Here is a 27,479-nt window from a genome sequence, read left to right as displayed (position 1 = left end):
TGCAGCAGGGCCTTAGTGAACTTCTAGGTGGCTGTAAAAGGAGTGCGGCTCACTCTTCACTGCAGAATCACTCTGCAAAACCAGAATTGAGAGCTACATTTCATCTCACTATAAAATCTTTCTTCGTGTCTGACCCTGGGGACTGAATCTTATCAAATATAACTGTGCTATTATGTTGGCATAAAAGCACTCCTGTGTGTTCGAGGAAGAGGAAATGGGTGGAGCAGGCATGATAGAATAACGTGCTCTAAATGTCTCGCTTTGCTAAGTCGATTCCGGTTGAAACAAAGGTTTTGGGCAGGATGATAACATGAGGACAGATTGTTCTGTGGTCTTTTGTGTGTTGTTTATGTCTTCTGAATAGCAGTCAGCAAGACGATTTAAAGAGCTGTGAGATGAGGGAGAAACGTGCCAATTTGAAATTTGCGAATAGCCTAATTTTATGTGACAAGAGAAATAAGCATAGGACTGTTTTATTTTGGAAACAGCAACCACTGAATGCATGTGGTTTCCAAAAATCAAAGTAATGGGATTGTGACACAATAACAAGACAATGAGCCTGGTTGCGTAGCTGGTTCAGATCATGTCTGGGTTCAAGTCCAGCCGCTCGTAAATCTTGGTTCCATCTCTCATCCAGCCTCAAAATCATAAATACACGGAAACTCGCTGCAGTGTTTTGGAATGTAAATTGACAGAGGAATTTCATTACGCTTCTTCACTGAATATTTCTTAACATTTGAACAAAGTAAGAGTCTCTTTGCCTGACTCACATCCTAATGTCTCTCTCTCTCTCTCTCTCTCCCTCCCTCTCCCTCTCCCTCTCTCTCTCTCTCTCTTTTTATTTCTCTGGCAGGCATGCTATGGCATCCTGAAGGTACCGCAGGGGAACTGGCTGTGTCGGACCTGCGCTCTGGGCGTCCAGCCAAAATGTCTGCTCTGCCCCAAGAGGGGTGGCGCCCTCAAGCCCACCCGCAGTGGAACCAAGTGGGTCCACGTCAGCTGTGCCTTATGGATCCCTGAGGTGAGAGTCAAGAAGTAGACACAAGTCTCAAACTGAGAAAAATGATTAGCACTTATGTACGAATTGTACTAGACTCAAGTCACTGATTAGTAAAAAAAAACAGCTGAGTTCTATGCCTCCACACCGGTGATAGTCATGGCTCAGAGCCACTGGCAACAAGGTACCTTTGGAACACCTGGACGGAATCTTGTCAGATTTGGTGCAAACATCCTCTGGGACTCCACGATGACATAAAAAAGTCATTGGGGGTCAAAGGTGAACAGTCAAGGTCACTGTGACAGTCAACACCATGGTGGTATACAACCACAATGAAGTCAAATCAATCTCTTGTTTGTTTCGATCCTCAAGGTCCTGTAATTCAGTCCTTCCAGAAAAACGCTGTTGAGTTTTTTTGTGATTGTTGCAGGCAAAAATCCTTGATTACACGGGACGTTTTCTTAAAAAAATGCAGTGGAATATGCAGGATATTTATGCAATTTTATGCGGTGGAAGTGCAGGAATTTGCAAAAATTGCAGGAATTTGCAAAAACTGCTGTTTGATGAACAAGAAAAAGAAGTGACTCCCCCAACTCTCTCACTCGGCTACGACCTTCATGTAAAGAGTCATTTCAAATTACTTCCTAGGTTAAGCAAGCGTCACATAAAGTGCTGAGAATACTTAAGTTCTCATCTTATTTTTTTTCGGACCTAAATAGACACATGGCTCAAACTTACAAAACATTGACGAGTCAAACGAGTTCCAAGCTTACTTTTGTTGCCAAAGAGACTGATTTGCGGGCTTCATCATGTCTTCTTTGTGGGGTTTGCAGCTTTCCGATGATGGCACTTCACAACGTTCTCAAGGCAACAGGAGGAAAATGGCTGCTCTTGTGTTAACATTTTTCAACTTTCTGCGAAGATATGTGACGTTTTTGCAACGAAAATGCGGGGATTATTAAGTCATGCAAGCCCCGTGTATTTTATGTATTTTGCATGGAAATTGACGATTTATGCGGTGAAACTGCGGCGTCTTTGAAAAAATGCTGCCGCCTTGTAAATGTATGGACTTTGGCCAGTTATGCGCTGAATCATGCGATATCGCATAATCGCATTTTTCTTGAGGGACTGGTAATTGCAGCAGTCCACATCAAAGTGTTATCGTAGCTGAGATCCCCCCTGAGATGCACTTTATGCAACTGTAAAAAAAAAAAAACTGGTGTCTGTGGCCCCTCTTAAACTGATGAATATTGGACCAAAGTGGCTCTGGAGTGAGTTGTTTACGTAGAGCTACAGTCTTTGCAAAAAATAAGTGCAAAAATCCCTTTCGCCCTGCATCACTCCAGTGGTCAATGGAGTAAACAAGTACACAAACATGAGAAATAATTGGTGTGCATGTGTGTGGGGGGAATAGTGGAAAAATATGTGTATAAAGATGCTCTTGGGTGACGTTTTTACAGTGTGAAAGCGATGGAAAAGAAAACCCCCTGAAAGACTGCTGTGCTCTTAATGAACAGCGATTGTTCTGACTTATTTATTATTTGGGCCTTTTGAATACTCCTCCCGCATAGTCTCCATCCATCTTGAGAGACATTTAAGGCAGAAATATACTTGAAATATATACTTATGTGCGTTACCAGCTATCTTCACACCACAACACTTGATAAACAATCAACAGGCTGCTGCATTTGAATATCAGAGGGGAGATAACAGGAGGTACATCTAAGGGGCAGTATAGTGAAGGTCACCCCATCTTGAACTGGATGCTATAGTGCTTGAGGGATACGTGCATACGCTTCACGCATCCTCCACTGTACCTTTTTAATCCCAGGGTGTCTCACAAACTGGTGCTTCCCCCATTTGTGGCGTCCCTCACACAGGAGTCAATGTAAACTGGGGGTCCTTGTTATGGTGCACACACCAAGCACACCTCTAATGACCTCAGAGGAAGTTATCCCACATCTGATATAGCAAGAGTGCCCCCCCCCCCCGAACTCGCTTCTATCCTGAAAGAGCCATGCAGCCAGAGTGCAAATACAACCGAGGTGACGGCACTCTGTCACCAGCAGTAAATGCTTAAAATACATGCTGCACCTTCTCCAGTCAAGACCTCCCTCTTCAGACTGCCGATCTTGTGAATTCCTTCAGGAGGAACTAAGGGGCCACTCATGTTGACTCAATGTGTTTTGATGATACCGTTAGGAAACGGGGCTCATCTTGAAGCTCTGAATGGAAGCTCATTTCAGAGGTTCGTGCACAAACAGCACCTCCCGCCTCGCGCGCACCTTCAGTCAGGTCTTCAGCCTATTCAGTAACACACTCCACCTGCAGATTTCCCTGTAATGTGGCTTTTGGCACGGCAATCCTTTTACCTCTAATTGCCTTCTGTTAGCCTTGATTGGGCTAATTGCTTTTGTTTTCTCTTCCTGCCCTACACAAAATAAAATAACATTTGTATGTGTGGGGGCGATGTGTGCATGTGTGTGTGTTCATGTGTGCTTGTCTGCATGGACTAAACTGTGTATACTCATGTGAGCTAAAGAGATTTTTTTAAATGAGAAGCAACACAAACACATACACACACACACACACGCACACACACACACAGAGCTCAGGTGCATTCATGAATGTGTGCGTGCACATACATACGACCAAGCCGTCAAATGACACAACCATTAACTCTGCAACTGTATGTAGGCAGCTGCCTTCAACCCCTAGAGAGAGGTCTCTTTAAAGGGCTTTTCACATCTCACACACACCAAGATGCACCTCTTCTAAGGTGTCTTTTCACATGCAATTTCTTTCCATTTCAGATGAAGTGATTTCAGATTCTGTCAGTTGAGAATGAAATGGCATTGAGAAATGGAAGAGTTGAAATATCAGGGAGTGAAACACATAAAAAGACACACACACGCTCGAGTGTTATTGCGTATTGACGAACCAACAGAGGAGATGAAGGTGGAATGTTTATCCTGTGGATGTGCATCATGTGTGGCCACCAGGCTTCAGAACAGACCGATCAATTAACTAGATGTTTGAAAAACTGGAGATCTTTTCGCCATGGATCGGCTTTTCAGTCGATAGTGTAAAAGAAGCTAACATTGATGCTGTCAGCCGTGGCATCACTGTCCGGACATTCTCCCCTGACGTGCTCAATGGGCTAGAAATTGAGCCCTATACTCTGATTGAGTGGCCGTACACTAAACATCAATGCCAACAGCTGAAACCAAAGCTGTGGCCTTGTGTGTGTGTGTGTGTGTGTGTGTGTGTGTGTGTGGGGGGGGGGGGGGGGGGGGTTCTTTAGCAAATATGGGAATCTTGAATGTGAAAGGGGTGGAATTGTTTTTGAGAGGAAATATGCAGTGGAGGAAGGAAAGGAGATGAGCGTTCTGCTCTCCTGCTGGTTGTCGCTGGTCAACGACTCTCTGCTTGTGTGTGGCGCAGCCAGGTTCAGGGGCCGAAGCGCTTCAGGATAACTCACTCAGGGAACGTGAGTCACATGCTGTTTAATGTGTTTCCAAGGAGCACACATGTTCCTGCCGCGGGTCCAAAGGACTCTCAGAATCAGGCAGTCAAGCAATGATTCTCTATGTCATCATATATTAGCGATAAAAGTGGAATGTTTGGTGGAAACTATGATGAAAGCGAATTTTTGAAGAGATCTTTTTTGTTGATGCTGTTTAATGTTAAGAGATTAACAGTGTCTCCATACTAGAGGTTCTTTAGGGCAATTGTGGGTCTGACAGTCAAGCCTGCCTGACTCCAGGATGGTCAGAACTGATGACCTGCCAAAATATCCCTTCGTTAGACAGGTTCCAGTTGTGGCATCCCAATTGTAGAAGTGTCTGTGAGATCCAAAAGCCCCTGAACACTCTGTTTAGAATATTATCTTATTGCTCTTCTTGACTATAGGTCCTCAGGATTAAAATGTTACAAGTTTACATTATTAAAATCTGCCATTATTCATATTTTTTTAACGTGTTGTTTTGTGTGTTTTGTTTAGTTTTGGAAATCTGTGCACCTCCTACCTTCAGATAAAGAATATTAAGTTGAACGGTGTGATACCGGCACTGTGCGTCATCGTGGTGACTTGAATGGATGGGTTATCTCTAGCAGAGCTTTGTCTCGGTGTCTTCATGCTTTCTTGTGCTTGCAGGTGAGTATAGGCTGTCCAGAGAAGATGGAGCCCATAACCAAGGTGTCCCACATCCCCGCCAGCCGATGGGCTCTTTCCTGCAGCCTGTGCCGAGAACACACAGGAACCTGCATCCAGGTACGCCCGCTACACTCCTGGTCCACCTTGTCATAGTCACCCCGCCCCCCGGCGCCTAAATTCATTACCACTTGAAAACCTCCAGGCAAGGTCTCTTGTTTTTATTTTGCTGCAAAAAACATTCATTTGTTTGCTGTTAACCACTTAATCAATAATCGGAACTTAAGTGGAGACCCCAGTTCAAGCCTCAGGAAGGTACTTGTTAGCTTATTCATTTACAAACAAATCACCCCAAATGGAGGAGGAAGGTTATATGACCCCCGTCTTTACACCTGCCATTAACGTGGGATTTTTTTTTTTTTTTTGTGATCATATTGCAACCAGAGAGTGCTTGAACACATGAAGGTAAAGGTGTAAATGCACCAGAGGAGCGTTGAGGACAGATTTTGATCTGATCTGCCAAAACCACGTTCTAAGGTGAACGGGGACGCATCGTGACCACCCACACATAACTCCAAATCACAGCAGAAGTTATCACATGACGCTTGATAATTAGAGAAGATCTACAACCAAACCATGTAAATTCTTTTAAAATTATTTATTTTTATAAGTTCAGTTTTAAGAGACCCTGTAATTCCCCTTGAACATGAACCTGGAGACGGCAGAGAGGGAAAAAAACAATGACTGCCTTTTAACTGACAGAAAACTTCAGAACCAACCTTGGCTCTCAGTGGGCGGCCATCTGCCTCGACCAGCCATTCAACTCCACCTCTTCATCTGAAGCTGGTGTTTGAATGAGCCCCAGCTTATGTTTGAAATTCAGTATTTTGGTGTCACTGGAGTGACATCAGAGTTGTTTTATTTATAACATACAAGTGCCACAACATGAATATAGAACTTGCCAACAAGCAGACAGATGAGATGTATTCTGAGAGGAAGTCTTACACAAAACAGAAAACCTGTAAAAGGCAGAGCAACACAACAGACTTGTTAAAGTAGTGTATAAACTCACCCACGTGTACGCACACACACACATACAATGCCTCTCACAAACACAGATTATCATAGTTCTTAGCCCCCTGCTGGGTGCGGGTAGATCTGTTTGAACCTGGCACCTCTTTAACATGCTGCTGAGTACACAAACAAAACCCCTGCTGACATGCTAACACTAACCCACTTTACAGCTATTAGCTAGTGCACCATTCAGCGTTAAAGGCACCCTCAAGGTTAACTGGGTTCCTAAAGGCTCATGCTCTGTGTGTGTGTGTGTGTGTGTGTGTGTGTGTGTGTGTGTGTGTGTGTAGACATGCAGTGTATATATGCACAGTGTCCGCAGAATGAAATGACCATGGAGGTGTGTACACACATGTTTGTGTTGCGTGTGAGCGTGTTCGCTGTCACAGTATTGATGCTGAAGATTAACAGTGAGTCCTTGAGCTAGAATGGCCCACAGGGAGGAAGACTCTCTACCCCGGCTCTCTCACTCTCGCTCTCTCTCTCTCTCTCTCTCTCTCTCTCTCTCTCTCTCTCTCTCACTCTCCTTCCTTGTTCCATAGCTGGAGGCAGCCGGCTGTTCAAACACACTCACTGATCAGCTGCCGCCTCACACAGGAGGAAGACGTGCAGCCCTGTATGCTGCCACGAGCAGCGGGAGTCCTGTGTCAGCATTAATGTAGAGGGAAATATGAAATAACAAATCATTTTTCTGTCTCACAGGAGAGCGTGGGAGACACTTAGGAACTGATTTTTACTTCGACTGTGGGCCGTGGTCCTCCTCTCGGATGGTATTTGTAATTTGCGATACTTGTAACAGTCTTGGGTAATCGGGTGACACACTTAGCCAATTAAGTAAATGCTTCTGCGTCATGGTTAGTTAGTTTCAGTCACAGATTCCAGACGAACATGTCAGCCGTTTACATGGTAACAACTCTGCCATATGTACAGCAGACGAAACCATGCTGGAGCTGAAAACAGGTCAGAAAAATACACCTGATGGGCTTTTATCGCAGCAGACATTTTGGCTGGTCATGATGGGAAAAGCACAGGTGTTGCTAATAACATTAATCATGCTTGTGTTTGAACGCCAGCAAGCCATGACAGCGGGATTGTGAGCCAACACGAAACTGAAGCAGCTACATGGAACCCTTTAGCATTGCTTTGATTAATTCCACCTCTGTCAAATAGTGAAAAATGGTTTGTCATTTGAATCTTGACAAGACAGACATCTGCTCGATAGTTCGAGAGCCAAATTATTGTGACATCACAAGAAAGGATAAAAAACAAATTTAATGCGGCGATTAGAGGAAATTCAAAAGATTTGAGACTGGGTAAACAAACTTTTGCACTCCAATTATTCCTCAGGAGTCAGGTTCTCTCTTGTGTAGGATCCATCCAGCACTTAAGCCTGATTTATAGCTGCGCATCAGATCCACATCATAACCGACAACAGCTGTGACTGTTTTCCTCCGAACATCGCAACTCCTCCAAGGCATTCCATCTCACTCATTTCCTTGATATTTCCTCCTCTGGTCTCAGCTCTTTTTTGTCATTTCATTTATTTTAATGAATTAAATGGTTGTTTAAGTATTATTAGCTCAGTCTCACAAAAATATTTACTCTGTCTCAGCCGCTATTGTTGAAATTTAAAAGAATAAAACCAGCGCCGCAGCATAAAAGCGTCCCCGGCAACTTAGTGTTTTGCTTGTGTTATTACTGCTTGACCCAGCCAGGCTAACACAGAAATATAAATGCGAATCTACAGCATGGAGCCAACACACAACCATACACAATGTTTTATTAGTCTGCATAATTGAATCACTCTGTTTCTCTGGCCTTCTCCTTTTTACGTGGTTCTTACATCAAACTCTGCGCTCGCAAGTTAGCAAGCTATTAGTAACCTACAGACTGAAAATGGCAAATCTTTATGAAACCAGAGTAATGGATAACTTCTCAGTCTATTAGAGTTTTTAACCAGGATGTTTGAGCTTGCTGCTGTTCCTGGAAGCCTTCGCCAAGCAGCCACGTCTGAATTCATCTCAAAGTGTTGAACAGATGCTTGTGGGAGGTGGCAGTCGCAGATGTTGTGTTTGTTTTTTACAGCAGGGTCAATGTGTTGGAAAGCTAGCGGACAATTTCCGGTTTCATCAGACATGAAATACAACATTGACTAAAGAACGACTTTAAGATCTCCTTTGGATTTTCTTTGTAATACCAACTCATTTCTGTAATGTTTTATTGTTTGACAGTGAATAAAAGAACCATGTAGCCCTCTGAAACCACAGGCTGTACTAAATGACGTCCTTGAGAAACCACAATGCTACACATACCTATAAACGCATCACCGTAGACGGGCAGGGCGTCATTCAGGGGGTTTTGTCTGTGAGGAACAGCAGACTTCAACATCCATAAAAATGGAGTTTGAAGTACAATATTTGTCTTAGAAATGTAATGAATTAAAGTCAGAAGTCTGCACACAAAAAAAAGATACTTAAGCACAAATTCTTGAAGAATGTGTGTAAATACGGTGCTCAAGTAAATGAACTTTGTTTCTGTCCTACACTGATCACCAAAAACCAGAAGGGATGATTCATAAATATATCATAAATATATGAAAAGAATTCCAATTTTAAATCCAAATTAGCATGTATATGCTTTTTTTTTTTAACCCTTTAAAATTTGGTGATTGGCTCCTTTCCCACTGCAAGCAGATCAGTTTGCTTTTGCTTTGTTTTTCATTCGGTGAGTCACGTTGCATTTACATATATAGTTATGTATACATTTTTTTTTCTTTTAACAGTGACAGTTCTGCTGCGAGAGCCTCAGAGTGAAACGCTCCTGTCGATAAATGCATGTTCTAACCCTAAACGAGCGCAAAAAAGGGACACAAAACAGAGCATCCATCAATTAAGCAGCAGGCGCCACATCAGAGGTTAAAACAACACTTCTCTGAATAATACTCACCGCCTCATAATAGATGATAGATAGCTTTTACTCTTACACGCTCTGTCTCTGAATTTAAATGACAATATGATTAAATCCTACTGCGATAACAATGAGTAATTCTTTTTCTTGGTACCTCATGCAAAGGTTTGAAAACCACTCATCAGTGAAATCTTCAGTAGTAAAACTCGATCCATCCCTGCCAGAGCGTAGCAGGTGCAGCGGGAAAGGCCAGACAAGTATTTTGTTGCGATGTCTCGACTCATACCAAACAACACGTCTATCATCATCCACGCCGTGTTCAACCTTTTGCCTTTTGACACCAAATAAGCGAGAGCAGCTGCAGAGGTCTGGCTTTGACATTTGGGGAAATCTGTAACAGAGGGGGTCTACGGTTTAGACCTTTGGCTGCAACTCGGTTAACAAGGTGATGTTTTTATCACGGTGTTTTCCACAGGCCAGATAGGTGATTATTCTGCTGCTGCACACCATGACTTTGTTTTCATGGTGATGTGGTGGACTGAACAGTTTTGGTCTTTACAAATCAATGAGGGGGCTTTCAGAGCTGTAATCAGAGTTGTTGCTTTGTTCCAATGTTCAAAACTCAACAGCAGCGTGTTGCGAATGCTTTTGGGGCTTTAATTGTCATAAAATAATAAATTAAATACACAAAGACGAGCAAAGCAGTAGGGATCAGATGAGCTGAACAAAGACCGTAGTGTTGTTGAACTCTGGTACGACCGACTCTGTTGGTCTTTTTTAAAGTTTTGGTGTTGACGCTTGCCGAAGCCTCTTGTCTTCTATCTGCCAGTCAAAGCTCCTTCGTCTTGCCTCTCCAGCTCCAGCATCTGCTTTCAACCCACTTGGCTTTGACTTTCGGGTTCACTTCATATTTTAGGTTCCTTTCAGACTCTGTAAAAGGAGACTGCTGCTGATCTGAGAGTCAGAAAACATGAGTGGAGAAAAATGAAATAAATCCATTTGTAATCTGATTACATTCTCACCTGAAATGAACCAAATCTGAAATTTCACCTGTAATTTTGGTTCAGGTGAATCTCAAAAGTCCAACAAAACCAGTTGAGTATGAAAGGGGCCCAAAGATACTGACGAGGCTGAAATGATCACAAACATGGTGACGCAGCACTCAAGAATCATTCACTAATCTACACATCCATAGCTGAACTGACAGATGTCGTGCGTCACTTCAGAACGAGACTGAAACACCTGGTCCAAATTCTGGCGTTTGCTTGACCCTCCATCACCGTGCAGAATTACGTGCCATGCGAAAGTTGTATGATTTACAGCCGCTGCAGGGCTTCACTAACTTTAATCTATGCTCTCGATTCCTCCTGATAGCAGCCTTTTAATGGGCTGATAATATCTGCTTCTACTGTGTGAGCTAGAAAAAAAGAAAGCCGATAAAAGACTCGGCTTGACTTGTTTTATGAATTTTCAGAATAAGTTCGGCCTCTCGTGGGATTTATTTGTAAGAATTCAGGAGGTTTCACGACATCAAAGGAGCTGTTTTGCATTCAGAATGACACGTTTAAAGGCGGTTGAGCCACACACTGCGATTTGCCTCGCAGGATCAATAATCTATTTATCTGCCAATTTAGAACACAGAGAGAAAATGTGTGAAAACAAGAAAAAAGTTATTTTCCAGATGGTGGACTTTTTAGGATCAGTCGGGTTTTTATCATTACATTTGTACAAGAGAGATTCAGTGCGAGTCCCTCTGCTGAATGCTGAACTCATATGAAATGTACGCACACACACAAACACGCACACACACGTTCACAAATGTGAATGTACGTGCCCTCAGTGACAGCAACATAGAGCCACCAGGGCTCATACACACGCACACACACACACAAAATCCCACCATGCCTGGAGGGACTCAGTGGGAGGCTGCCTCTTAGTATGACCTGTAATGGATAGTACCAATACCGACACACACAAACACACACGCACGCGCACCATGGTACCAAAATGTCAGCAGAAGTGGTGGAACCGTGTTTGTTGTGACTTTGCTTGTCTTTCTGCTTTGCTGCACATGTACTGAAGCCTCGATAACACAAGAAATGGACCGAAAATGACACTTTGATACAAGTAGTTGTGACAAAGTGTCACAAAGTGATAAAATGTGTGTATTTGTGTTTGGGGGAGAGAGAGAGAGAGAGAGAGAGGGAGAAGGAGAAGGAGAGCACAAGAGCTGAGAGGTTCTAAGCTAATAACATAAACTGTTTTTCACCAACCACTTCAATATCATTGATTTTTTTAATAAAGCCAGCAACAAAATAAACTCTCAAATTGTGTTTCATGTTCCCTGTTCCAGCCTACATTCTTAATTTTTCTCCTCTGCTGTAATTGCTGTAATTTTATTTTGCTGCTACCTGCATCACTTCCTTGTCATCCTTCATCCTCCTCACCCAGCCACCCCCCCACCCCTGTTTTCTTTTTTGTTGCCTCCTCTTCCTCTCCTCCTCTGGATCTGACTACATTTCCTCTCTTCATCTTACAGTGCTCTATGCCCTCCTGTATTGTGGCCTTCCACGTGACATGCGCCTTCGACCACGGTCTGGAGATGAGGACCATCCTGGCTGAGAACGACGAGGTGCGCTTTAAGTCCTTCTGTCTGGAGCACAGCTGCTCCGCCAGCAACAGTAGTACAACCGCCAACAACACCTCCAGTTCAGCCAGCGCGAACAACGGCAACCACATCACCAACTACCCAACCAACGGAGCGGTTTCTGTCACCTCTGAACTCCGGCCGGACCAGCAGCACCAGTCAAACGGCGGCGGTGATCCAGAACAACGGTCAGTGCTCTACCCGGTTTCTGTGTCGGCATCAGAAAGAGCTGAGCGGGACCAGCTGGAGAGAGAGAAGGTGAGCCAGAGGAAACAGAAGCTGCAGGAGCTAGAAGATGAATTTTACCGACTGGTGGATCCCAGGGAGGTTGCCGAAAACCTGGCGCTGCCCGTCACGCAGGTACGTGAGGGCACAGGATTAGAATTAGATAATGTTGGCAAATGACACTGTTAACTTGTCCATATTGACCAAACACCACAGAGCGCAGGATAACGATCACATAAATAACTACACAAATACTGGAACTGCTTGGTAAACTTAAGTTCTGTCTGCTAAGAATATGAAGCTGAAACTTCTTGAACTTGATTAGAGCAACATTGTATAGAGAAAATATGCTCGGATGAGGGGCTGCTCTGCTCTTGAGCCGTCCAACGTATCACAGAACTTCATCAGCCGAGGAAAGTCTCACAGTCGTCATAAAATATTTCTCCACTACTTCTTTCTACTGCTTTTAAGCAATTTTAATTACTTAATGAATAAATTATTGAATTAGGAGGGCACTCTTCGGCGCTCATACCCCCGCCAACATCTGATATCTTATTTAGATTGTATCTGTAGTGGACTTGGGAAAAAGTACAACATATAATTCACAGCGGATTCCGGACGATATCCCGATGTAGTGATGAGGATTATCTGATTCACGGTGTCAACTCTCTCCTAGGTGGACTTTCTCTATCAGTTCTGGAAGTTGAAGAGGAAGGCAAACTTTAATCGACCTCTGGTGACCTTAAAGAGGGATGAAGTGGACAACCTGGCGCAGCAGGAGCAGGACGTCCTCTACAGACGCCTCAAACTCTTCACACACCTCCGACAGGACTTGGAGAGGGTGAGTGGATAAACATTGAGTGTGTATGTGTGAGTGCATGTGGTCCAGCAAGGAGAGATATACATATTTCAGAATGTTAATTAAAAAAGATTATTGAGCATCATATAAGGTTTTGCCATGTGAATATTAATAATAAATGAATAAATAGCCTGAAGGGTGAAGGCATAATGAAATGGCTGACTAATAAAATGAGTCACCGACTAACGGAGCTCAGTGTTGAAAATGAAATCGCAGCTCACAGAATGTTCTTGGCCTGTGCTCAGTGCGGGGATGTTGATGGGTAAGACTACCTGCTGATGATGAGGTGACACTGCTGGTTTGATTGTTTAGGATCTATAATAACACATCGTTACGCCGTCAAGGCACCGCCTCATCATCATCTCATCACCATCTCTCTCCAAAATATCAAATGCACCACTCAGCGTTTACTTACAGGATCAGAGCAGGTAACAACTTTAGCTGGGATGTAATTTATGCCCCATTGTGTGTGTGTGTGTGTGTGTGTGTGTGTTTACAGTAGTGATAAATAATGCTGCAATCATTTCATGATGGAATTGTCAGATTATCTGAGTTTGGAAACTTTTCTTCTGGTTTTGTTGCGTTCGGTAACTTTTAACCTGGACGTCACACGGATGAGTTGTCTTTTAAAGCTTGGCGTTTTTAAACAAGACGTTAAGAGCTGTTCCCAGTCTTCCGTGACAATGAAAAGCAAAGGATTAGATGGATGCGTGGCGTTTATAGCTAAACTAGCTCCCTCTCTTAACATTAGTACCACGTCACACACTGTGCTATACAGTATGTGATCACAAAATGATATTCAAATTAAGAATTAATAAAGTAATGAAATAATCAGTAGGCAAACACTGAATTAAGGTCACACACTGCTTATATGACATCAGAATTATTACCGACTCGCCAGTTGTTGTTGTTTTTGGTTTCCATATACGGGAGTCTGTCCATGTGTATTTTTCCTGTTGGAAACTCATTATTGCAATGAGTCAAACATCATGAGAATGCAGCAGGAGACCCCTGGTCTGAGCTGAAGCCACAGCTGGTTGCTCTGAGGAGGAGGAGGCCTTCTCGGAGGCTAGCGAGAGTGCTGGATGTGGAACAGTTCCACGTTGCGACGGGGCTCTTTGGGAAGAGCAATGTGTCTGAAGTCCAAGAGATGCTTTCAATTTTTAGCTCTTTCTCATCAACCGTCCGGCATCAAGCGCGTTCAAGTGTGAGGTACAGTAACAGTTGATGCTCGCGGTCATGTCTTCAGCTGTGTGTGAGAAGCGGCGCCGTCAGCTGGTGTACACATGTGGGTGAGGTGGACCAGGTTTGGCTATCTGCCAGGCAGACATGGTAGACCTGATCTACAACTGTTACTCTGGGAGAAGTCTCAGGACATAAAGACCCAGTTGCTGAGCCTCCACTGGTGGCAGCTCTTTCACCAGCAAGAGGACACTTGTGGTGAAAGATGCTGGAACTTAAGGAGAAGGACTTTCAGGCTGGGCCGGCCCTTAAGAAGCTTTCCTATGGTAATGGAAACAATGCATATCACATGTGGAAAAAGTTCAGGGTGGCCATGAAGAGGACATAAGCTGAAGGGGTCTGATTGACATGCCATCGTTGAGCAAGGCTACGTAGAGGACAGCGAAAACCTCATCATCATAAACACAGATAATAGCCGTTTAATAAATGCTTTCCAGCGAGGCAGAACCTCAGTCTGAACCTCAACTACAGTAGCAAAGTTTGGAGGTCGCTCGGAACGGTTCCTCGGCTGCAATCACTATCGTGGCTCAGACTTGGCAGCTAAATGCTCAGTTTCTGAGATTGGTCTTACCCATGGCCGTAACCTCACCCCAGGCTAATGTTCATGTCACTCTGATAGTTGCTTGGCATTCGCTGCAGTGGCGCTCTCACAGCCTCTTCCTGACCCTGCAATCTACCCTGCGGAGTCTGAGCCCACAGCCAACATCTACAGTTCTGAAATCCCAGTTTAGGAGGATACATTTAAGTCTGGTTTGCCAAGGACAGGCGGCTAGACGGCATCTTATACTTGAGCCAGTGTTTTATATCATCAGCGTCTGCTTGATATGATGCTAAATCTACTAAAGACAACTAGATTACGTGTATTGTCTTCCACGAAACTGTAAAAATAAACTGGTGTCCTAAATTCTTCTTTGGTTTCTGGGACATGTGATATGATACAATACCGCTGGCCAGCCTTTGTTTGGCTCGACTTGGTTAGTTTAATTTGGCTCATACTAGGGCGACGTTTTGGCAATTATGTGGCTGTGTATCAACCAAATGACCTACAACTCTGTAACAAACCGAAAGAATAAAATACAAACACAGGAATAATTGAGGGAGATATTTTTAATTGCTCTTTGGTTTTCCCATTTAGACTCAGCTGGAGTGGATTTAAGGGTTCCTGATTAGGCCAAAGGATCATGCTGATTCACCCAGCACTCCAACACGCTGCATTTGGCTTTTATATATCAATATCTCACGTCTTAACTTAGGTGGACTCTCCTCAACAAGTGGGTTTTAACATTTGTAAGGTGGTGAGTCATCTACCTGTGTGTGTTGTTGTTACTGTATTTGTGTCACTTGGTCTGAGAGTGGACAAAGAATTATGAAATTAAAGGTTTTTTTTGTGTCAAAGAAAAAACTGTGGAGGTATTTGATCCTTTTCAAACTGTGTTTTTGTGGTCGTGCCACAGTGGTGCCCAGTGGTCCCAATTTATTGATTGTTACTGGCCTTGCTAACCCCCCCATCTGTCAGTCAGTCTCTTGACTCCTCTCCTCGGGACTGTCCATTGTTAATGTCTTGCAGGAGTGGACTGTACCACTTCAAATCTTAAAGGTTTACATGGTTTATACCAACAATATCAGTAGAGACAATGGAAGATGAGAAAATAACAATGGGGTTTTTGTTGTTCTGTAAGTATGTAAAAAGAACTACTGACAATGACAGATACAGAGAATTTTATGGATGGAATTTTGACTATTAATTCAGAACATTATGTAACTATGAGGTAAAACCTCCACAGCATAAAGATATGATAGGATAACTTTGTCCGTTCAGTATTATTTGGAAATGAAACCAGCAATTCATGGGTTTGATTTGTCAAATTTTTCATATCATCATCACGCCGCTGTAGCTGAAGTGGCGTTATTTCGTGAGTATTTTTTACAACATTTCTATGTACTCATCCTGCTGTTAGAAGAGATATCCTGTAAGAATTTAGTTTGCATTTTCACCGGAATTTTGCGTTTGTGCCGGAGAGCTCTGGAAAGTGTGAAGTGACGATATGTTTTTCCACGTTCAAGAGGTGATTTAAACGGAGAAGCTGTGGCTGCTCTGAACCGAGAGGTATCCCTCTTTAACATGGCTGGAAGGTCTGACAGGAGAAAACAGGATTGATTAGGTTTAACCCTGGCAGGTTGCCGCTGAGGAGGATTGATCATCAATTGGTCACGTATCGGCTGAGCAAGTGTTGACAACTCACTGCTACTGATGGTAGTGGCAGTCAATATACAAGCTCCTTTCTTCTCCATCCGTCTCCTTCTCTTGCCTTCTTTGGCACTCCTTGCTTTTCTTTCCCCAGATCACATTTACCACCTGTAGGAGAGACACAGCCACCCATATTTGAAACCTGGACCCCTAAATTATAGCTCTATTCTGCGTTTCTTTATAAATACCTGTTGTTCCTTTTCCCTCTCTGGGCTCGAGTGTGAGGTCTATTCTGTAGAGATGGAAATGTTTTGTGCGTGTAGCATTGTGTTTGTGTGTGTGAGAGGGCAAGTGTGTGTATCCGTGCACAAGAGAGTATTCCAATCATCTCTGATTTGCTGGCAAATTGAAAAATCCCCTCCATCCTTCCATCCCGTCATCCCCAGTCCCCAACCCAATCAGACCTCACGACCAAACCCCGCTGCTTTGGTGAAGCAATGTGTGTGTGTGTGTGTGTGCATGTTGGTGGTGTGGAAGATTCTGGGGGCTAATGTTGGGTTGGATTATCCCCCTCCTCTTCCTCTTTGAAGTGCTGCCAATGGAACGAATTGCACCGCGCTGTCCCTAATGCACCGGTGAGCTTTCTCCATTTCTCTACTCCTCTCCTGAGTGCTGTCCCTCCGCCCCTTTGCCCCCGCATCACTCGTCCAATCAGCATGTAACATGTCTTAGCAATGTGTGGCACTGTGATTGGATGGCGTAAAGTTGGGGCTGCTAACTGTCGCTTCAGTGTGTTTTCTTTTTTTTTCTGTCTGGCTTGTGTGGTATTTTCTAAATCAGGGTAAATGTGCACTGTGTGTGTGTGTGTGCGTGTGTGTGTGTGTGTGTGTGTGTGTGTGTGTGTGTGTGTGTGTGTTTGTTGCATAAAGTTAGCAACTGCTTGTATTGATGAAGTCATCAGCGTTGATTGCTGCAGCGGCTAGGAAAGTCTGCATTACCCTCCAACAAATCACGGAAAGCCAATATGCTATGAACTATAGCTCACATTGCCGTGACCCTGACTTGCTGTTAAAACTATAATGAATCCATAGAAATATGGAAGTAGTAGAACTGAATATGTTACAGAATTAATATAATTCACATTTAAAATGAACAGTTATCAGTAGTTTTGGCACTTAGACTTGTTTTCAAATGGTCTCAAAAGCTAGTGTAGCAAATTATCAAGATAATTGATGTATTTCATGGCTCTGGATCCTCCACAGGGAACTATTCAATAAATGTAAGTCAGGAGAGGTGGCAGGATTTTGGAGAAAGAGAGGATGAAGTGAAGTCCAAGAGGAAAAGGTCAGAGAGATTTATCAATTTTTTGGCTGGGGAAACTAGCTGAGGTTGAGGAGAACAGGGAGAATTGGAGCTGGGTGAAAATAGGTCACTGTCAGAGAAGAGGATGTCTGCTGGGTGGAGGCTCAGGCAGTGGAAGCACACATGAAAATGAGCAGGACTATAAGGATTTTCAAGTTTAAGGAGAGAGCTAAAGGCTGGAGAAAAGGGGGATGGAGCCTACAGAGGAGGTGGATGATGAGCGGATACGACCAGGGCTCAGCCTGGGGCAGAGCAGGGGCTGGTGGAGCAAACGCAGGTGTGGAAGAATCCTTTTTCCTTGCTCATTTCCTCTCATATGTTTTTACATTTGTATCCCCTTGAGCTAAACAATGGCAAGTTGTCTTTTCCCTCCCGTCATTACATCAGTTCTCCAGCCAAATGTCTGATGACACAGAGCTGTTCTGTGCCCTGCCCTCTGTTCGCCCTCGCCCTCTCACAGTGAAGACTTGGCAGCCCAGAAGGTCAACAGTTCCACATCCAGGACCCGGCCCGCAGAAAAGAACAGAACAGTCTACTTAGGAGTCGGGGAAAGTTTGGTGAGAACTGTAGATTAATGTTTAACAGCAGTCTTGTTCCCATTGACATGATTTTCAAAAAAGTTGATGGAAACAGCCTCAATTTCCCCCCTAAAAAATGTTGTGCCCACTTCAGGTGGTTCTGCCTTTTTGGAAAAATAGTAAATGTGCAAAACTGAAGGTGGAAAGCTGTTGTTTTTTTTTTTTTACATAACCTTTGACATAGTGAATCTTTAACTAATTTGACTGATTCCCAAACAGAAAACATACAGTGAAAATATGGCAGCGACAGGTTTATGTGGACCAAAGACGAGACCACATTATTCATCAAGACCCTTTCCCTTTCTCAAGTTTTCACCGGTAGATTGTTGCTCTAGACAACTAGTTCTGGGGTTTGCAACCTCTTCATCCACTGCGTTTGTCACAGCCATGCATAGCACTGCCGAGACCACCACCATCTTTTACCTCCAAACCAGTTGACGGACAAGTGCCTAATACACATTTCCTCTTTTGCAACATTTCCAAGAGTTCACTTAAAATTTCCTCGATATTCAAATGCAACGAATGTCTTTTCCTATTAAACACTCATATGCAGGGAGGGCGGAGGGATGTAGAGAGAGAAATGGTATCTGAATATGGCAAAAAATAGAAAAATTACAAAGTAGGGATTTGGATTTTTGCTACAATCTGCTAGGGAGAGCCAAAGTCAGTAAAGGCCCTGATCTTGTAGCTGCAGGTTTGGAAGCAGCCATGGTGGTTGAGGACTGTTATCTGTGCCGTGACTAACTCATTTGTAGTTTTCCTTGACGACAGGTTCCAGTTCCAGTTTGTTTTTCTCAGGGGTCTGTTGTTTGAAAAGAGCAGAGAGGAGGTTGAGAAGTGAAGAATGAGGGGGTAATACTCACAAGCATGGCCAGAAGATTGCTGGTGTTATATTGCAGTAAAAATCTGGCCAGGAGAAGGTAAAAGAGTCAAAGTTTCCTCATCAGAAGAAGCTAAGAAAGTTACTTGGCAGAAACCTGCTTTTCATGAGAAATATCTTTATTATCACCGACTGCCAATATCCATGTTTGTGGTGCAGTTTTGGGGCCCTTTATTGACTCACGGCTCATGAATGCCAAGTGGAAGATCCACATAACCCACAAAAGAAATCTTCCAACTTCTCCAGTTTCTCTCTATTTCAATTATTTCTTTTTAACAGAACACTGAAGTTGGAAACAACTTTGGAAAAAAAAACAACTCATGGGGTCTTTCCCGAAGATTTATTTCCTATCGAAGTCTTTTCTACAATCATTCAAGAAAAGCAGGCTCTACAGACTTTATTGACAACAACTTTATTGTTATTTGTCACGTTTTATGGTTCTGGCCTTTGTGTGCTGTACTAACTAATTGATGATGTTCTAAAGTTTATACAAAGCTTATTCTCATGATTTGTTTGAAATTTATTTTTGCTCATAATGTAGAAATCAGCCTTGAAATGGACTGGTGACCCGTCCAGGGTGAACCCCACCTCTCGCTCAATGTCAGCTGGGATAGGCTTTAGCCACCCATGACCCTTAACGGATCAGCGATATGAAAAACAGATGATGGATGGATGGATGGATGCAGAAATCAGTCTGCAAAACTCTCCTGATTCCAACCTCTGACTTTTCAAGCGGAAACAAAGCTCAGTTTCACTTTTTTTTGGGGGGGGGGGGGGGGGGGGTTAAAAACCTATTTATAAAATTGTAAAAACAGCAAATATTTTTCAGAAATGTTTAAACTTGACCAAAAAAGTACAAAATGCAAATTTGCAGAACAGTCAACAGGCTGTGATAAACCAAAATGATAAAGCACAGTTATAATTGAGTTAGTATAAAAGGGTGTGGTATATCCACTGAAATCACTAATGCTAAATGCTAAAAATGCACTCTTGATTGACATAATCTATACAGAAGTGCCCATTAAATAACCCAAGGATCCCTCCTTTATGGGTGATCCATCTTCTTAGTTCCCATGCACACTGGTGTCCCTCAAGGTTCCGTACTTGGTCCAGTTCTCGCCTTCTTTTATTTGCATCCGCTAGACCATGTTGTGAAAAACAACAACATTTCTTTCCAATTTAATCCAGACAATTCTCAGATCTATTTCCCCCTGGGGTTTAATAAAATAAAAAAAATAAAAAAAGAAAACCAACAAAACTCACTGACCTCAATAACTGTCTTCAGGATGGCTGCAGACTCTCTCCAGCTCAACGAGAATAAAACCAAAGTTATTTTATTTGGACCATACCATCTGACCAGCATTATTTTTTTTCCTCATCTTGAACAGTAAATTCTCCCTCTTCAACCCCAAGTAAAACATCTTGGAGTCATATTTGATTCAGAATTGAAATTTGACAAGCAAATAAAACATGTAGTTAAATTAAGTTTTATGCAGCTCTGAATCATCTTCAAACGCTGACCAATTCTTTATACGGCTGACCTGGAGAAAGTCAGCGGTGCCTTCGTATCGTCCCACCTCGAGCAGAATTGAACTTTTTACACTTGGTTATCAATCAGTCGCGTTTATCCCGTCTCCAACTCGTCATAAACACAGCAACAAATCTTTGTATTACTCCCACTGTCAGTGAATATCCTCAGTGTAACTTTTAAGTGTTGAAACAAGTCCAGTTGCCCACAACACAGGCACGAAGAATCGCTCTCACTCTCGGCTCCCATGTGCTGACTACCTGTTAGAGATTTTAAAATCCTGATAATTCTTTTTAAGGTGCTAAATGGTTTCAACCCTCCTTTTTTATCACAACCTCGGTCCCCATTTCACGCTGGCAAAAAACTGTGATTATCAGACCCGGGACTAAGTATGATGTGGACAGTGTCTCTTCAATTACTGACCAAAAACCCTTGGAATTCTCTTTCTCCACCCATTCCCTTCTCATGAATTAAAGTCAATCATTTATATATGAGTAATGTGTATAACTTAATTCTGGTCTGTCATGGTTCAAATTCAGTTGTTTGACATCTTAGAGCTCCTTGCTCCCTGTACATTCCACCTTTTACTGAGAGGGTGAGCCCCAGTGATTTAGTTTTGCCCGTCCACTAAGTTGGCAGATTCAAAATTGAAACCAAATGGTCAAACTCAAAGCAGCAGAGGTTGTAATACGGTGACTTCTTTCCCGATGTGGGTCAAGCTACAAATTCTCAGGGTCTGCTTACTTCAATCCACCTCCAAAGCATTTCGTTGTTAGACTCTCTCTCTGTCTACGTGGTAAATGTTCCCTAAATCCTCAAACCTTAGTTTGTATGGCAGGCCTGCTGATGGTCTTGAAGCCCACACTGAGATAGCCACACTATCAGGATTATTTTATTGACAAAGCTCCTCCACACTGAGTATTCCAAGTAATTTTGGGAACAAAATTGCCAAAAAAGACCTCAAACATCAGTGTTAATCTTATTACACATGACTTTGACCAGTGCCTCAACTACAGAAAATGCAGCCTTGCAGCATGGATGAGATTGTTTGCATATTTGTTTGGACTTTTCTTTCTGCACGCAGCTCCTTCCCAAGCTCAAATATCTTCCCATAAAATCGTCATATTCAGCCTGATGGACTTGCATACATACATGGATACATCAAAACAACATTGCTCTTACTGGAATTGTACTTTTCAAAGTGGGTCTAAAATTACTTGATAATACGTTTAGGAATCAAATTCTCCAGCACGCACAGTATTCGCTGCAGTTGGCCCCAAACTGGTCTGGTGTTCTTTGCATGTCCTGTCCCTCCCGTGGCGTTATCTAACCTGGGAGTCGAGAATATATCATAACAGCAACCACTTTTGAAAACAAGGTGTTTCTGGACAGATGAGGAGACAAGCTTTATTTTGTCTCAGCCGAAGGAGTTGTCCATTCATCCTCTTTGAGTTTTTAAGTCCGCCCTCCTACAAGGTCGCCACTTGCTCGCTAACCTGTTTGGAATGTGATGCAAAAGGTGAACCAGGAGAAAACCCTGATTGCAACCAGCTGTAAATGGGCATAATGCCCCCTACCCCTCCAGAGGCGGACACACCCCACTGAATAAATCGATTTATTCGCTCATGTGAGCTGGGACAGTGATGGCAATCCAATTAAATGGCGTAATTGAGCTATACTGCAACTTTGCATTTAAACCCACTGAGGAGAGAGGGAGAGAGACGGGACAGGAGATGCAGGTAGAGAGCAATGCCTTCTTATTCATTTCTTGTCATTACATTCCAGCTCCCCACCACACCCTCCCACCCCTGAGCATCATCCAGCACGACAGTTAGGGTCAGGGAGAGGACGGGGTCATGCACCAACTCTGCCTACTCGGTTACGATCCCTGTTTCTTACTTTCATAAACACAAAACACACACACACACACACACACTAATGTTAACTTGCAGTAACATGTCCATGCCCCACATACTGTACAACTCATTCATTGCTCCTTTTTTCATACAGACAAAGGCATGCACACATGCATTGCTTTCTTGCACACACACTTACACCTACACACAGCTATAAGGGGGTTACTAGCTGCAGGCCAGACGGGCCGAGTCATGCAGCAGACAGACCCACCCTGTTGGATCCACGTCAATCTGGCTCCCAACACACCACTCTGCTCCAAACCTAATACTTGCTCACTACACACAATCCCTCTTCTAAGGCCGCTGTCTGTTTCCAAGATGCTTCAAGGTACGAAGAGAGATCCAAGAGAGGGGCCTCTTCTGCCCACCAGCAACGGTTACTGTTACATCTCAACATTCAACCGCCACTTTAAGTGTTTAACCAGCCGTGCAGGTCCCATTTGTAGATTTAGGAAGGACCTAGGAATTGTGGTTGGCCTGCTCCCAAACTGACCAGAAGTAGTCTGCAGTTTATGAGCTCTCTGGTCGTACTACTCCGGAGAGACTTCTACACATTAAAAACTTTGATGGGATATGGAGTTTGAGCTCTTGGGGAATGATCAAAAATATTACGTCAGCTGCCGTGTCTGAGCTCATTCAGAGTCTAATCCAGGGTGATTTATCAGCACATTTGATATTGTGAGGTTTCTTTTTCACGGTAAATTTTACAAATTAGTTAGAATAAAAACATCAGGGCTGCCGTGTGTTTTTTAACAGATTTGATATAGACATAGGTGTCTCTATAACTGCGGGAAATTCATTGACATTTGATTTAATGATTTTTTTTTTTCTTGAGCAAGCAAAGTCTGGAGGGTCTGTAGAGACCTCCCAGGTCATGTCGAGGCTCAGTGAGTGTTGGTATTGTTTTGGAACCGCAAACTTTTGTGGTGCTGATGAAATTTGAAATTTGAAAAATGAAAAAAGAAAAAAAGCCACCCATGGAAAATATGAGTTGTTTTCAACCCACACAAAACCTTTAAAAATGAAAATATTAGAGCTTCCAGATACATACTGTATATTTGTATACCGCATACTGGCACCCGCTCCGTAAAAGCCAACTTTAATTAAGTTTAGAAGAAACTAATAATAATTTGCCACCAATGCCCAATAAATAAGACCATAATTACTTACAAACTTATACACAGGCACCACATCTGCTGCTGCCGCCACCAGCTCAGCTCCTGAGCAACAGGACTGCGAAAGCTCCTCCCTTCCCGAGAGGGATATACAGCATGACTTGCAGGGAGCAACATGGAAGTTTTTGTTTGTGCTACTACTTTGTGTGATATTTTACTCGACACTTCCCACCTGGCTGCTAGAACTAAAAAGCCAAAAGTCTTTTTTGTTTTTGTTTTTTAACCACGAGGAAAGACTAAGTCACATTGTTTCATTTGTGCCTGCTAACTGTGCTACCACCGCGTTGTCGATTCAGACTCCTCGTTTGTATCAACATTGACGTTCCTGACCACCTCCTGCTTTTATCTTTGTGAACATTTTTGTTAGGATGTTTGTATCTGTTCTTCCATACCTAATTTTTGATGAAAATGACCCTGTTTTCAACCTGGACCCTCTTTTCCCATGTTTCTGGTTCAAAATTACTGATGGGGGCAAACATTTAGTGGATGGACTTTGATAACAGGTCTCTGTTTTTGTCGATGCTACAGTAACAATGATCTCAGGACCTGGACCATGTAGCCATTTTGGGGTTGCAGAACTTTTTGTCTTTGTCACTATTGGATTCATTAAACTACCCTTTATCCCCCATCAATTATTTTGACCCAAAACGACAAGAAGACGATCCCAGGTTCATTACAATCATGACAACATTTTTACCCCCCCATGTCGTAATTTGATCACCAGCACGTGTGTGTCTGCAGGAATCCTCAAAAAGTAATAGAAAGATTTTGATGATATTTGGTGGAAAGATACTGGAGTTATGACAAGGAGCAAGTGATCTGGATCAAAGTGTTGATCCTGGATCTTAGAAATGACATTTTCTGGCCAATCCACATGAAATGTTTGATTCTTATTTTTGATCGAATGATTAATATTTCTGTAATTTTTGAACGTATTTGAATTCAGTGAAGGTCCCGAAGGTAGCATGGATTGTATTTTGGAAATTTTTTGAACAGACGTCGATGATGCGATGTTCATGTTTACTCAGCCTCCTCGGCTGAAGTATGCCAGTGGAGTTATTTATGTGTTCTTAGCACGTCAAATTCCTCTGTTTTATCACCTGTTTCCTTATTCTCATTTGTAAATCTGGAATACCTCCTTTACCCCTCATCTTTCTCTCTCTATCAGATCATCCTCCCTCCCTCTTTCTCTGTCTGATATCCCCACCGTCCCACTGCCCCTCTGATATGAGCTCTGTTGGATGAAATAAATATGAGGCAGAGATATAAATATTTATAGTGGCTTCAGCTGTATAATTCTGGGCAGCAGTGTGTGCAAACATATATGTGTGTGTGTGTGCGCGTGCGTGCGCACGTGTGTGTGTATATATATATATATATATGTGTGTGTGTGTGTGTATATATATATATATATATATATATATATATATATATATATATATATATATATATATATATATATATATATATATATATATATATATATATATCGTATATGTTTGCAGACCCTTGGCCCGTACAGTTGCCAAGGTCTCTGTGGAGATAAATAATTCACTGGAAGTCAAACCTTAAATTCACATCACTTTGATAAGACAATAGGAGCAGCATGGCGGCACTCACCACCTGCCACTGAGCACATGTGACCTCATGCAATCTAACAAACAAGTGCATGCAAGCGCACCTCGCTGCTGGATCACATGGACACTGAGTCACACTCTTACATGAAACACGGGCACACTTATCCACACTTGTCCAGGGTCTTGTACACACACTTAAGTATTATATGTTGTACTACTGTATATGCATGCTGTAGCGTTGTGTGTGCATCTATTCTTTTTGTGTGTTTAATTTTACCACACAGGTCCATTTCTGTTGGTGTGCGTGCATGAACATGACAGTGCTTTTGTGCGACACTCAACAACACACACACACACACACACACACACTCACTCTTATAGGCCTACGAGCTACCTTACACACGGATAGCAGTGCATTAATAAGTAATGAAAGCAATACAAGGGCCCCCGAGTTGACCCAGGTCTTTAATATTTTAAGGTAGGGTCTCTCATACGGTAGCGGCCATCACAGTGATGTAGTTCAACCGTAAAATACCACTTCATATTCCACGATGGCAAGCGCCGCCCTCTGAGGTCCAATTTAATAACAGCCTGTGAGAGTCAGTTTGTGCCGTCAAGTCAAATAGCAAACCGTAGAACCGCTTTAGTATCCTGTCCATGAGATGAAAAGGCACCGTGTGAGAGTCAAAGCATTCCGTCAGCGAAAGACATTCTAATTTGACTTGAGCACGAAATGATGCTTTGTGTACATTTGCGTTTTGCACTGGGAATACGAGACTGGTACCTCCCTACTGGCACATTGGTTCATCTCTCAATTACTTCATTTCATTCCCTCAGCCAAGGAGGTCATATTAAAGACTAAAAAGGCAAAAATCACGAGGCAGATTTTCACCAAACTTGGCAGAGGAGTGTCATGTTGAACAGCAGCTCATAATGCAGAAGTGCAAAAAGATTCAAGCTCCTATATTTATACATGAATGAGTTATTAACCAGGCAGACCACAGGGGGACTTTTTACTGGCTGCTTACTTACTTCAGTGGGCAGCCACTCAGGAGCTGCTTACACAAAGCTTGTTGTATAAGGATGAATTTCTAGAATTCAAAACACAAAGAACAGAATTGATTGGATTTGGATGTGGACACGATATGTTCCCTTTTGCTCTATTTACTGCATTTTTCAATAAAACTCCTTCTAATAGTCTAATGTGTTATTTGTTTCAGTCATGAGGTAAGAACTTAGATCTCACTGGCAAGGACAGGAGGCTGTCTTATACATCAGAAACATAAACTGTTTCACAACAGACGCGCATCTATTTAGGACTGAACTACATACTGTTTCCAGTATGATATCAAAGACCTAAATTCCAAGCTTTGATAATATGGTAACTGCCCCAGGCTCGTTTTGCTGGTTTTGTGAGCAGTTTTATGACCCGCAATGCAAACAGACTGGTCACTTATTAGAGACAGGTGTTCATTTGCTGGAGCATGAAGTGCTACGCAGCTACTGAAGCAGGCCTCTAGAAGATGGCTCACAATGTTTATATTTGGGGTGTTTCGGAGCATGTCTCATAGCTGTTAGCTGAAAGTGACAGATTACAATCAGGCAGTGAGCAGCAGAGCGTTGTTTTAGTTTCACTAGTGTTTGTTCAGCCAGAACAGAGGCATAAAGTAAGACATGTATAATTAACAGTGACCTAGTTTTGCATGTTATTGGGCACATTTGTAATGTGTGCGATTTTGTAGTTGATCTGAAACACAATAGGAGTTCATCCGGTGCACACAACCGCAGAGATACTGCAACAACAAAACCATGGCGAGCAGCTGCAGCACACCTGTGTTCATTTGTCATAACTTTGACTTGAAAAACATGCAAATTCATGTAAATAGCTAACACAAGAACTGCTATATGCAGCGTTTGTGACGACAAAATAAAAGATGTCGGATCGACCACATCAAACTGTCTGTCACGTGGTAATATGACCAGTAACGCTCAGCTACATCAGCTATACGTTAGCTTGCTAAAAGCTTTGTGGGACTTGAACCTGATTAATTAGCTTGGTGTTCACTCAGAGTGTTTCCCAGTGTTGACTCTGCAATAAAACACAGAGAGAGAGAGAGAGAGACATATGTTGGGAAATTAGCTCAGCTACTAAACTTGAAGGGCGGGGGGCA

The 27,479-nt window shown here is 42.8% G+C and overlaps 1 protein-coding gene across 3 annotated transcripts in view; it reads left to right on the top strand.

The window, feature by feature from the left end:
- jade2 (jade family PHD finger 2) overlaps nt 1-27,479 on the top strand; it is a 160,524-nt gene that overhangs the window by 93,643 nt on the left and 39,402 nt on the right. For all 3 annotated transcript variants that reach the window (XM_086226383.1, XM_086226382.1, XM_086226381.1), the window contains 4 exons: nt 854-1,021; nt 5,154-5,270; nt 11,671-12,138; nt 12,680-12,844. In XM_086226383.1, the coding sequence (XP_086082509.1) occupies nt 854-1,021; nt 5,154-5,270; nt 11,671-12,138; nt 12,680-12,844 (918 nt within the window). The remainder of the gene's footprint in view (nt 1-853; nt 1,022-5,153; nt 5,271-11,670; nt 12,139-12,679; nt 12,845-27,479) is intronic.

This window comes from Aulostomus chinensis, chromosome 15, assembly GCF_037954235.1.
Source record: "Aulostomus chinensis isolate RoL2024-O1b breed Wild chromosome 15, RoL_Achi_v1.0, whole genome shotgun sequence".
Classification (NCBI taxonomy): domain Eukaryota; kingdom Metazoa; phylum Chordata; class Actinopteri; order Syngnathiformes; family Aulostomidae; genus Aulostomus; species Aulostomus chinensis.
The sequence above is the reverse complement of the archived record's forward strand: the minus strand, read 5'-3'. Positions and strand labels throughout refer to the sequence as shown.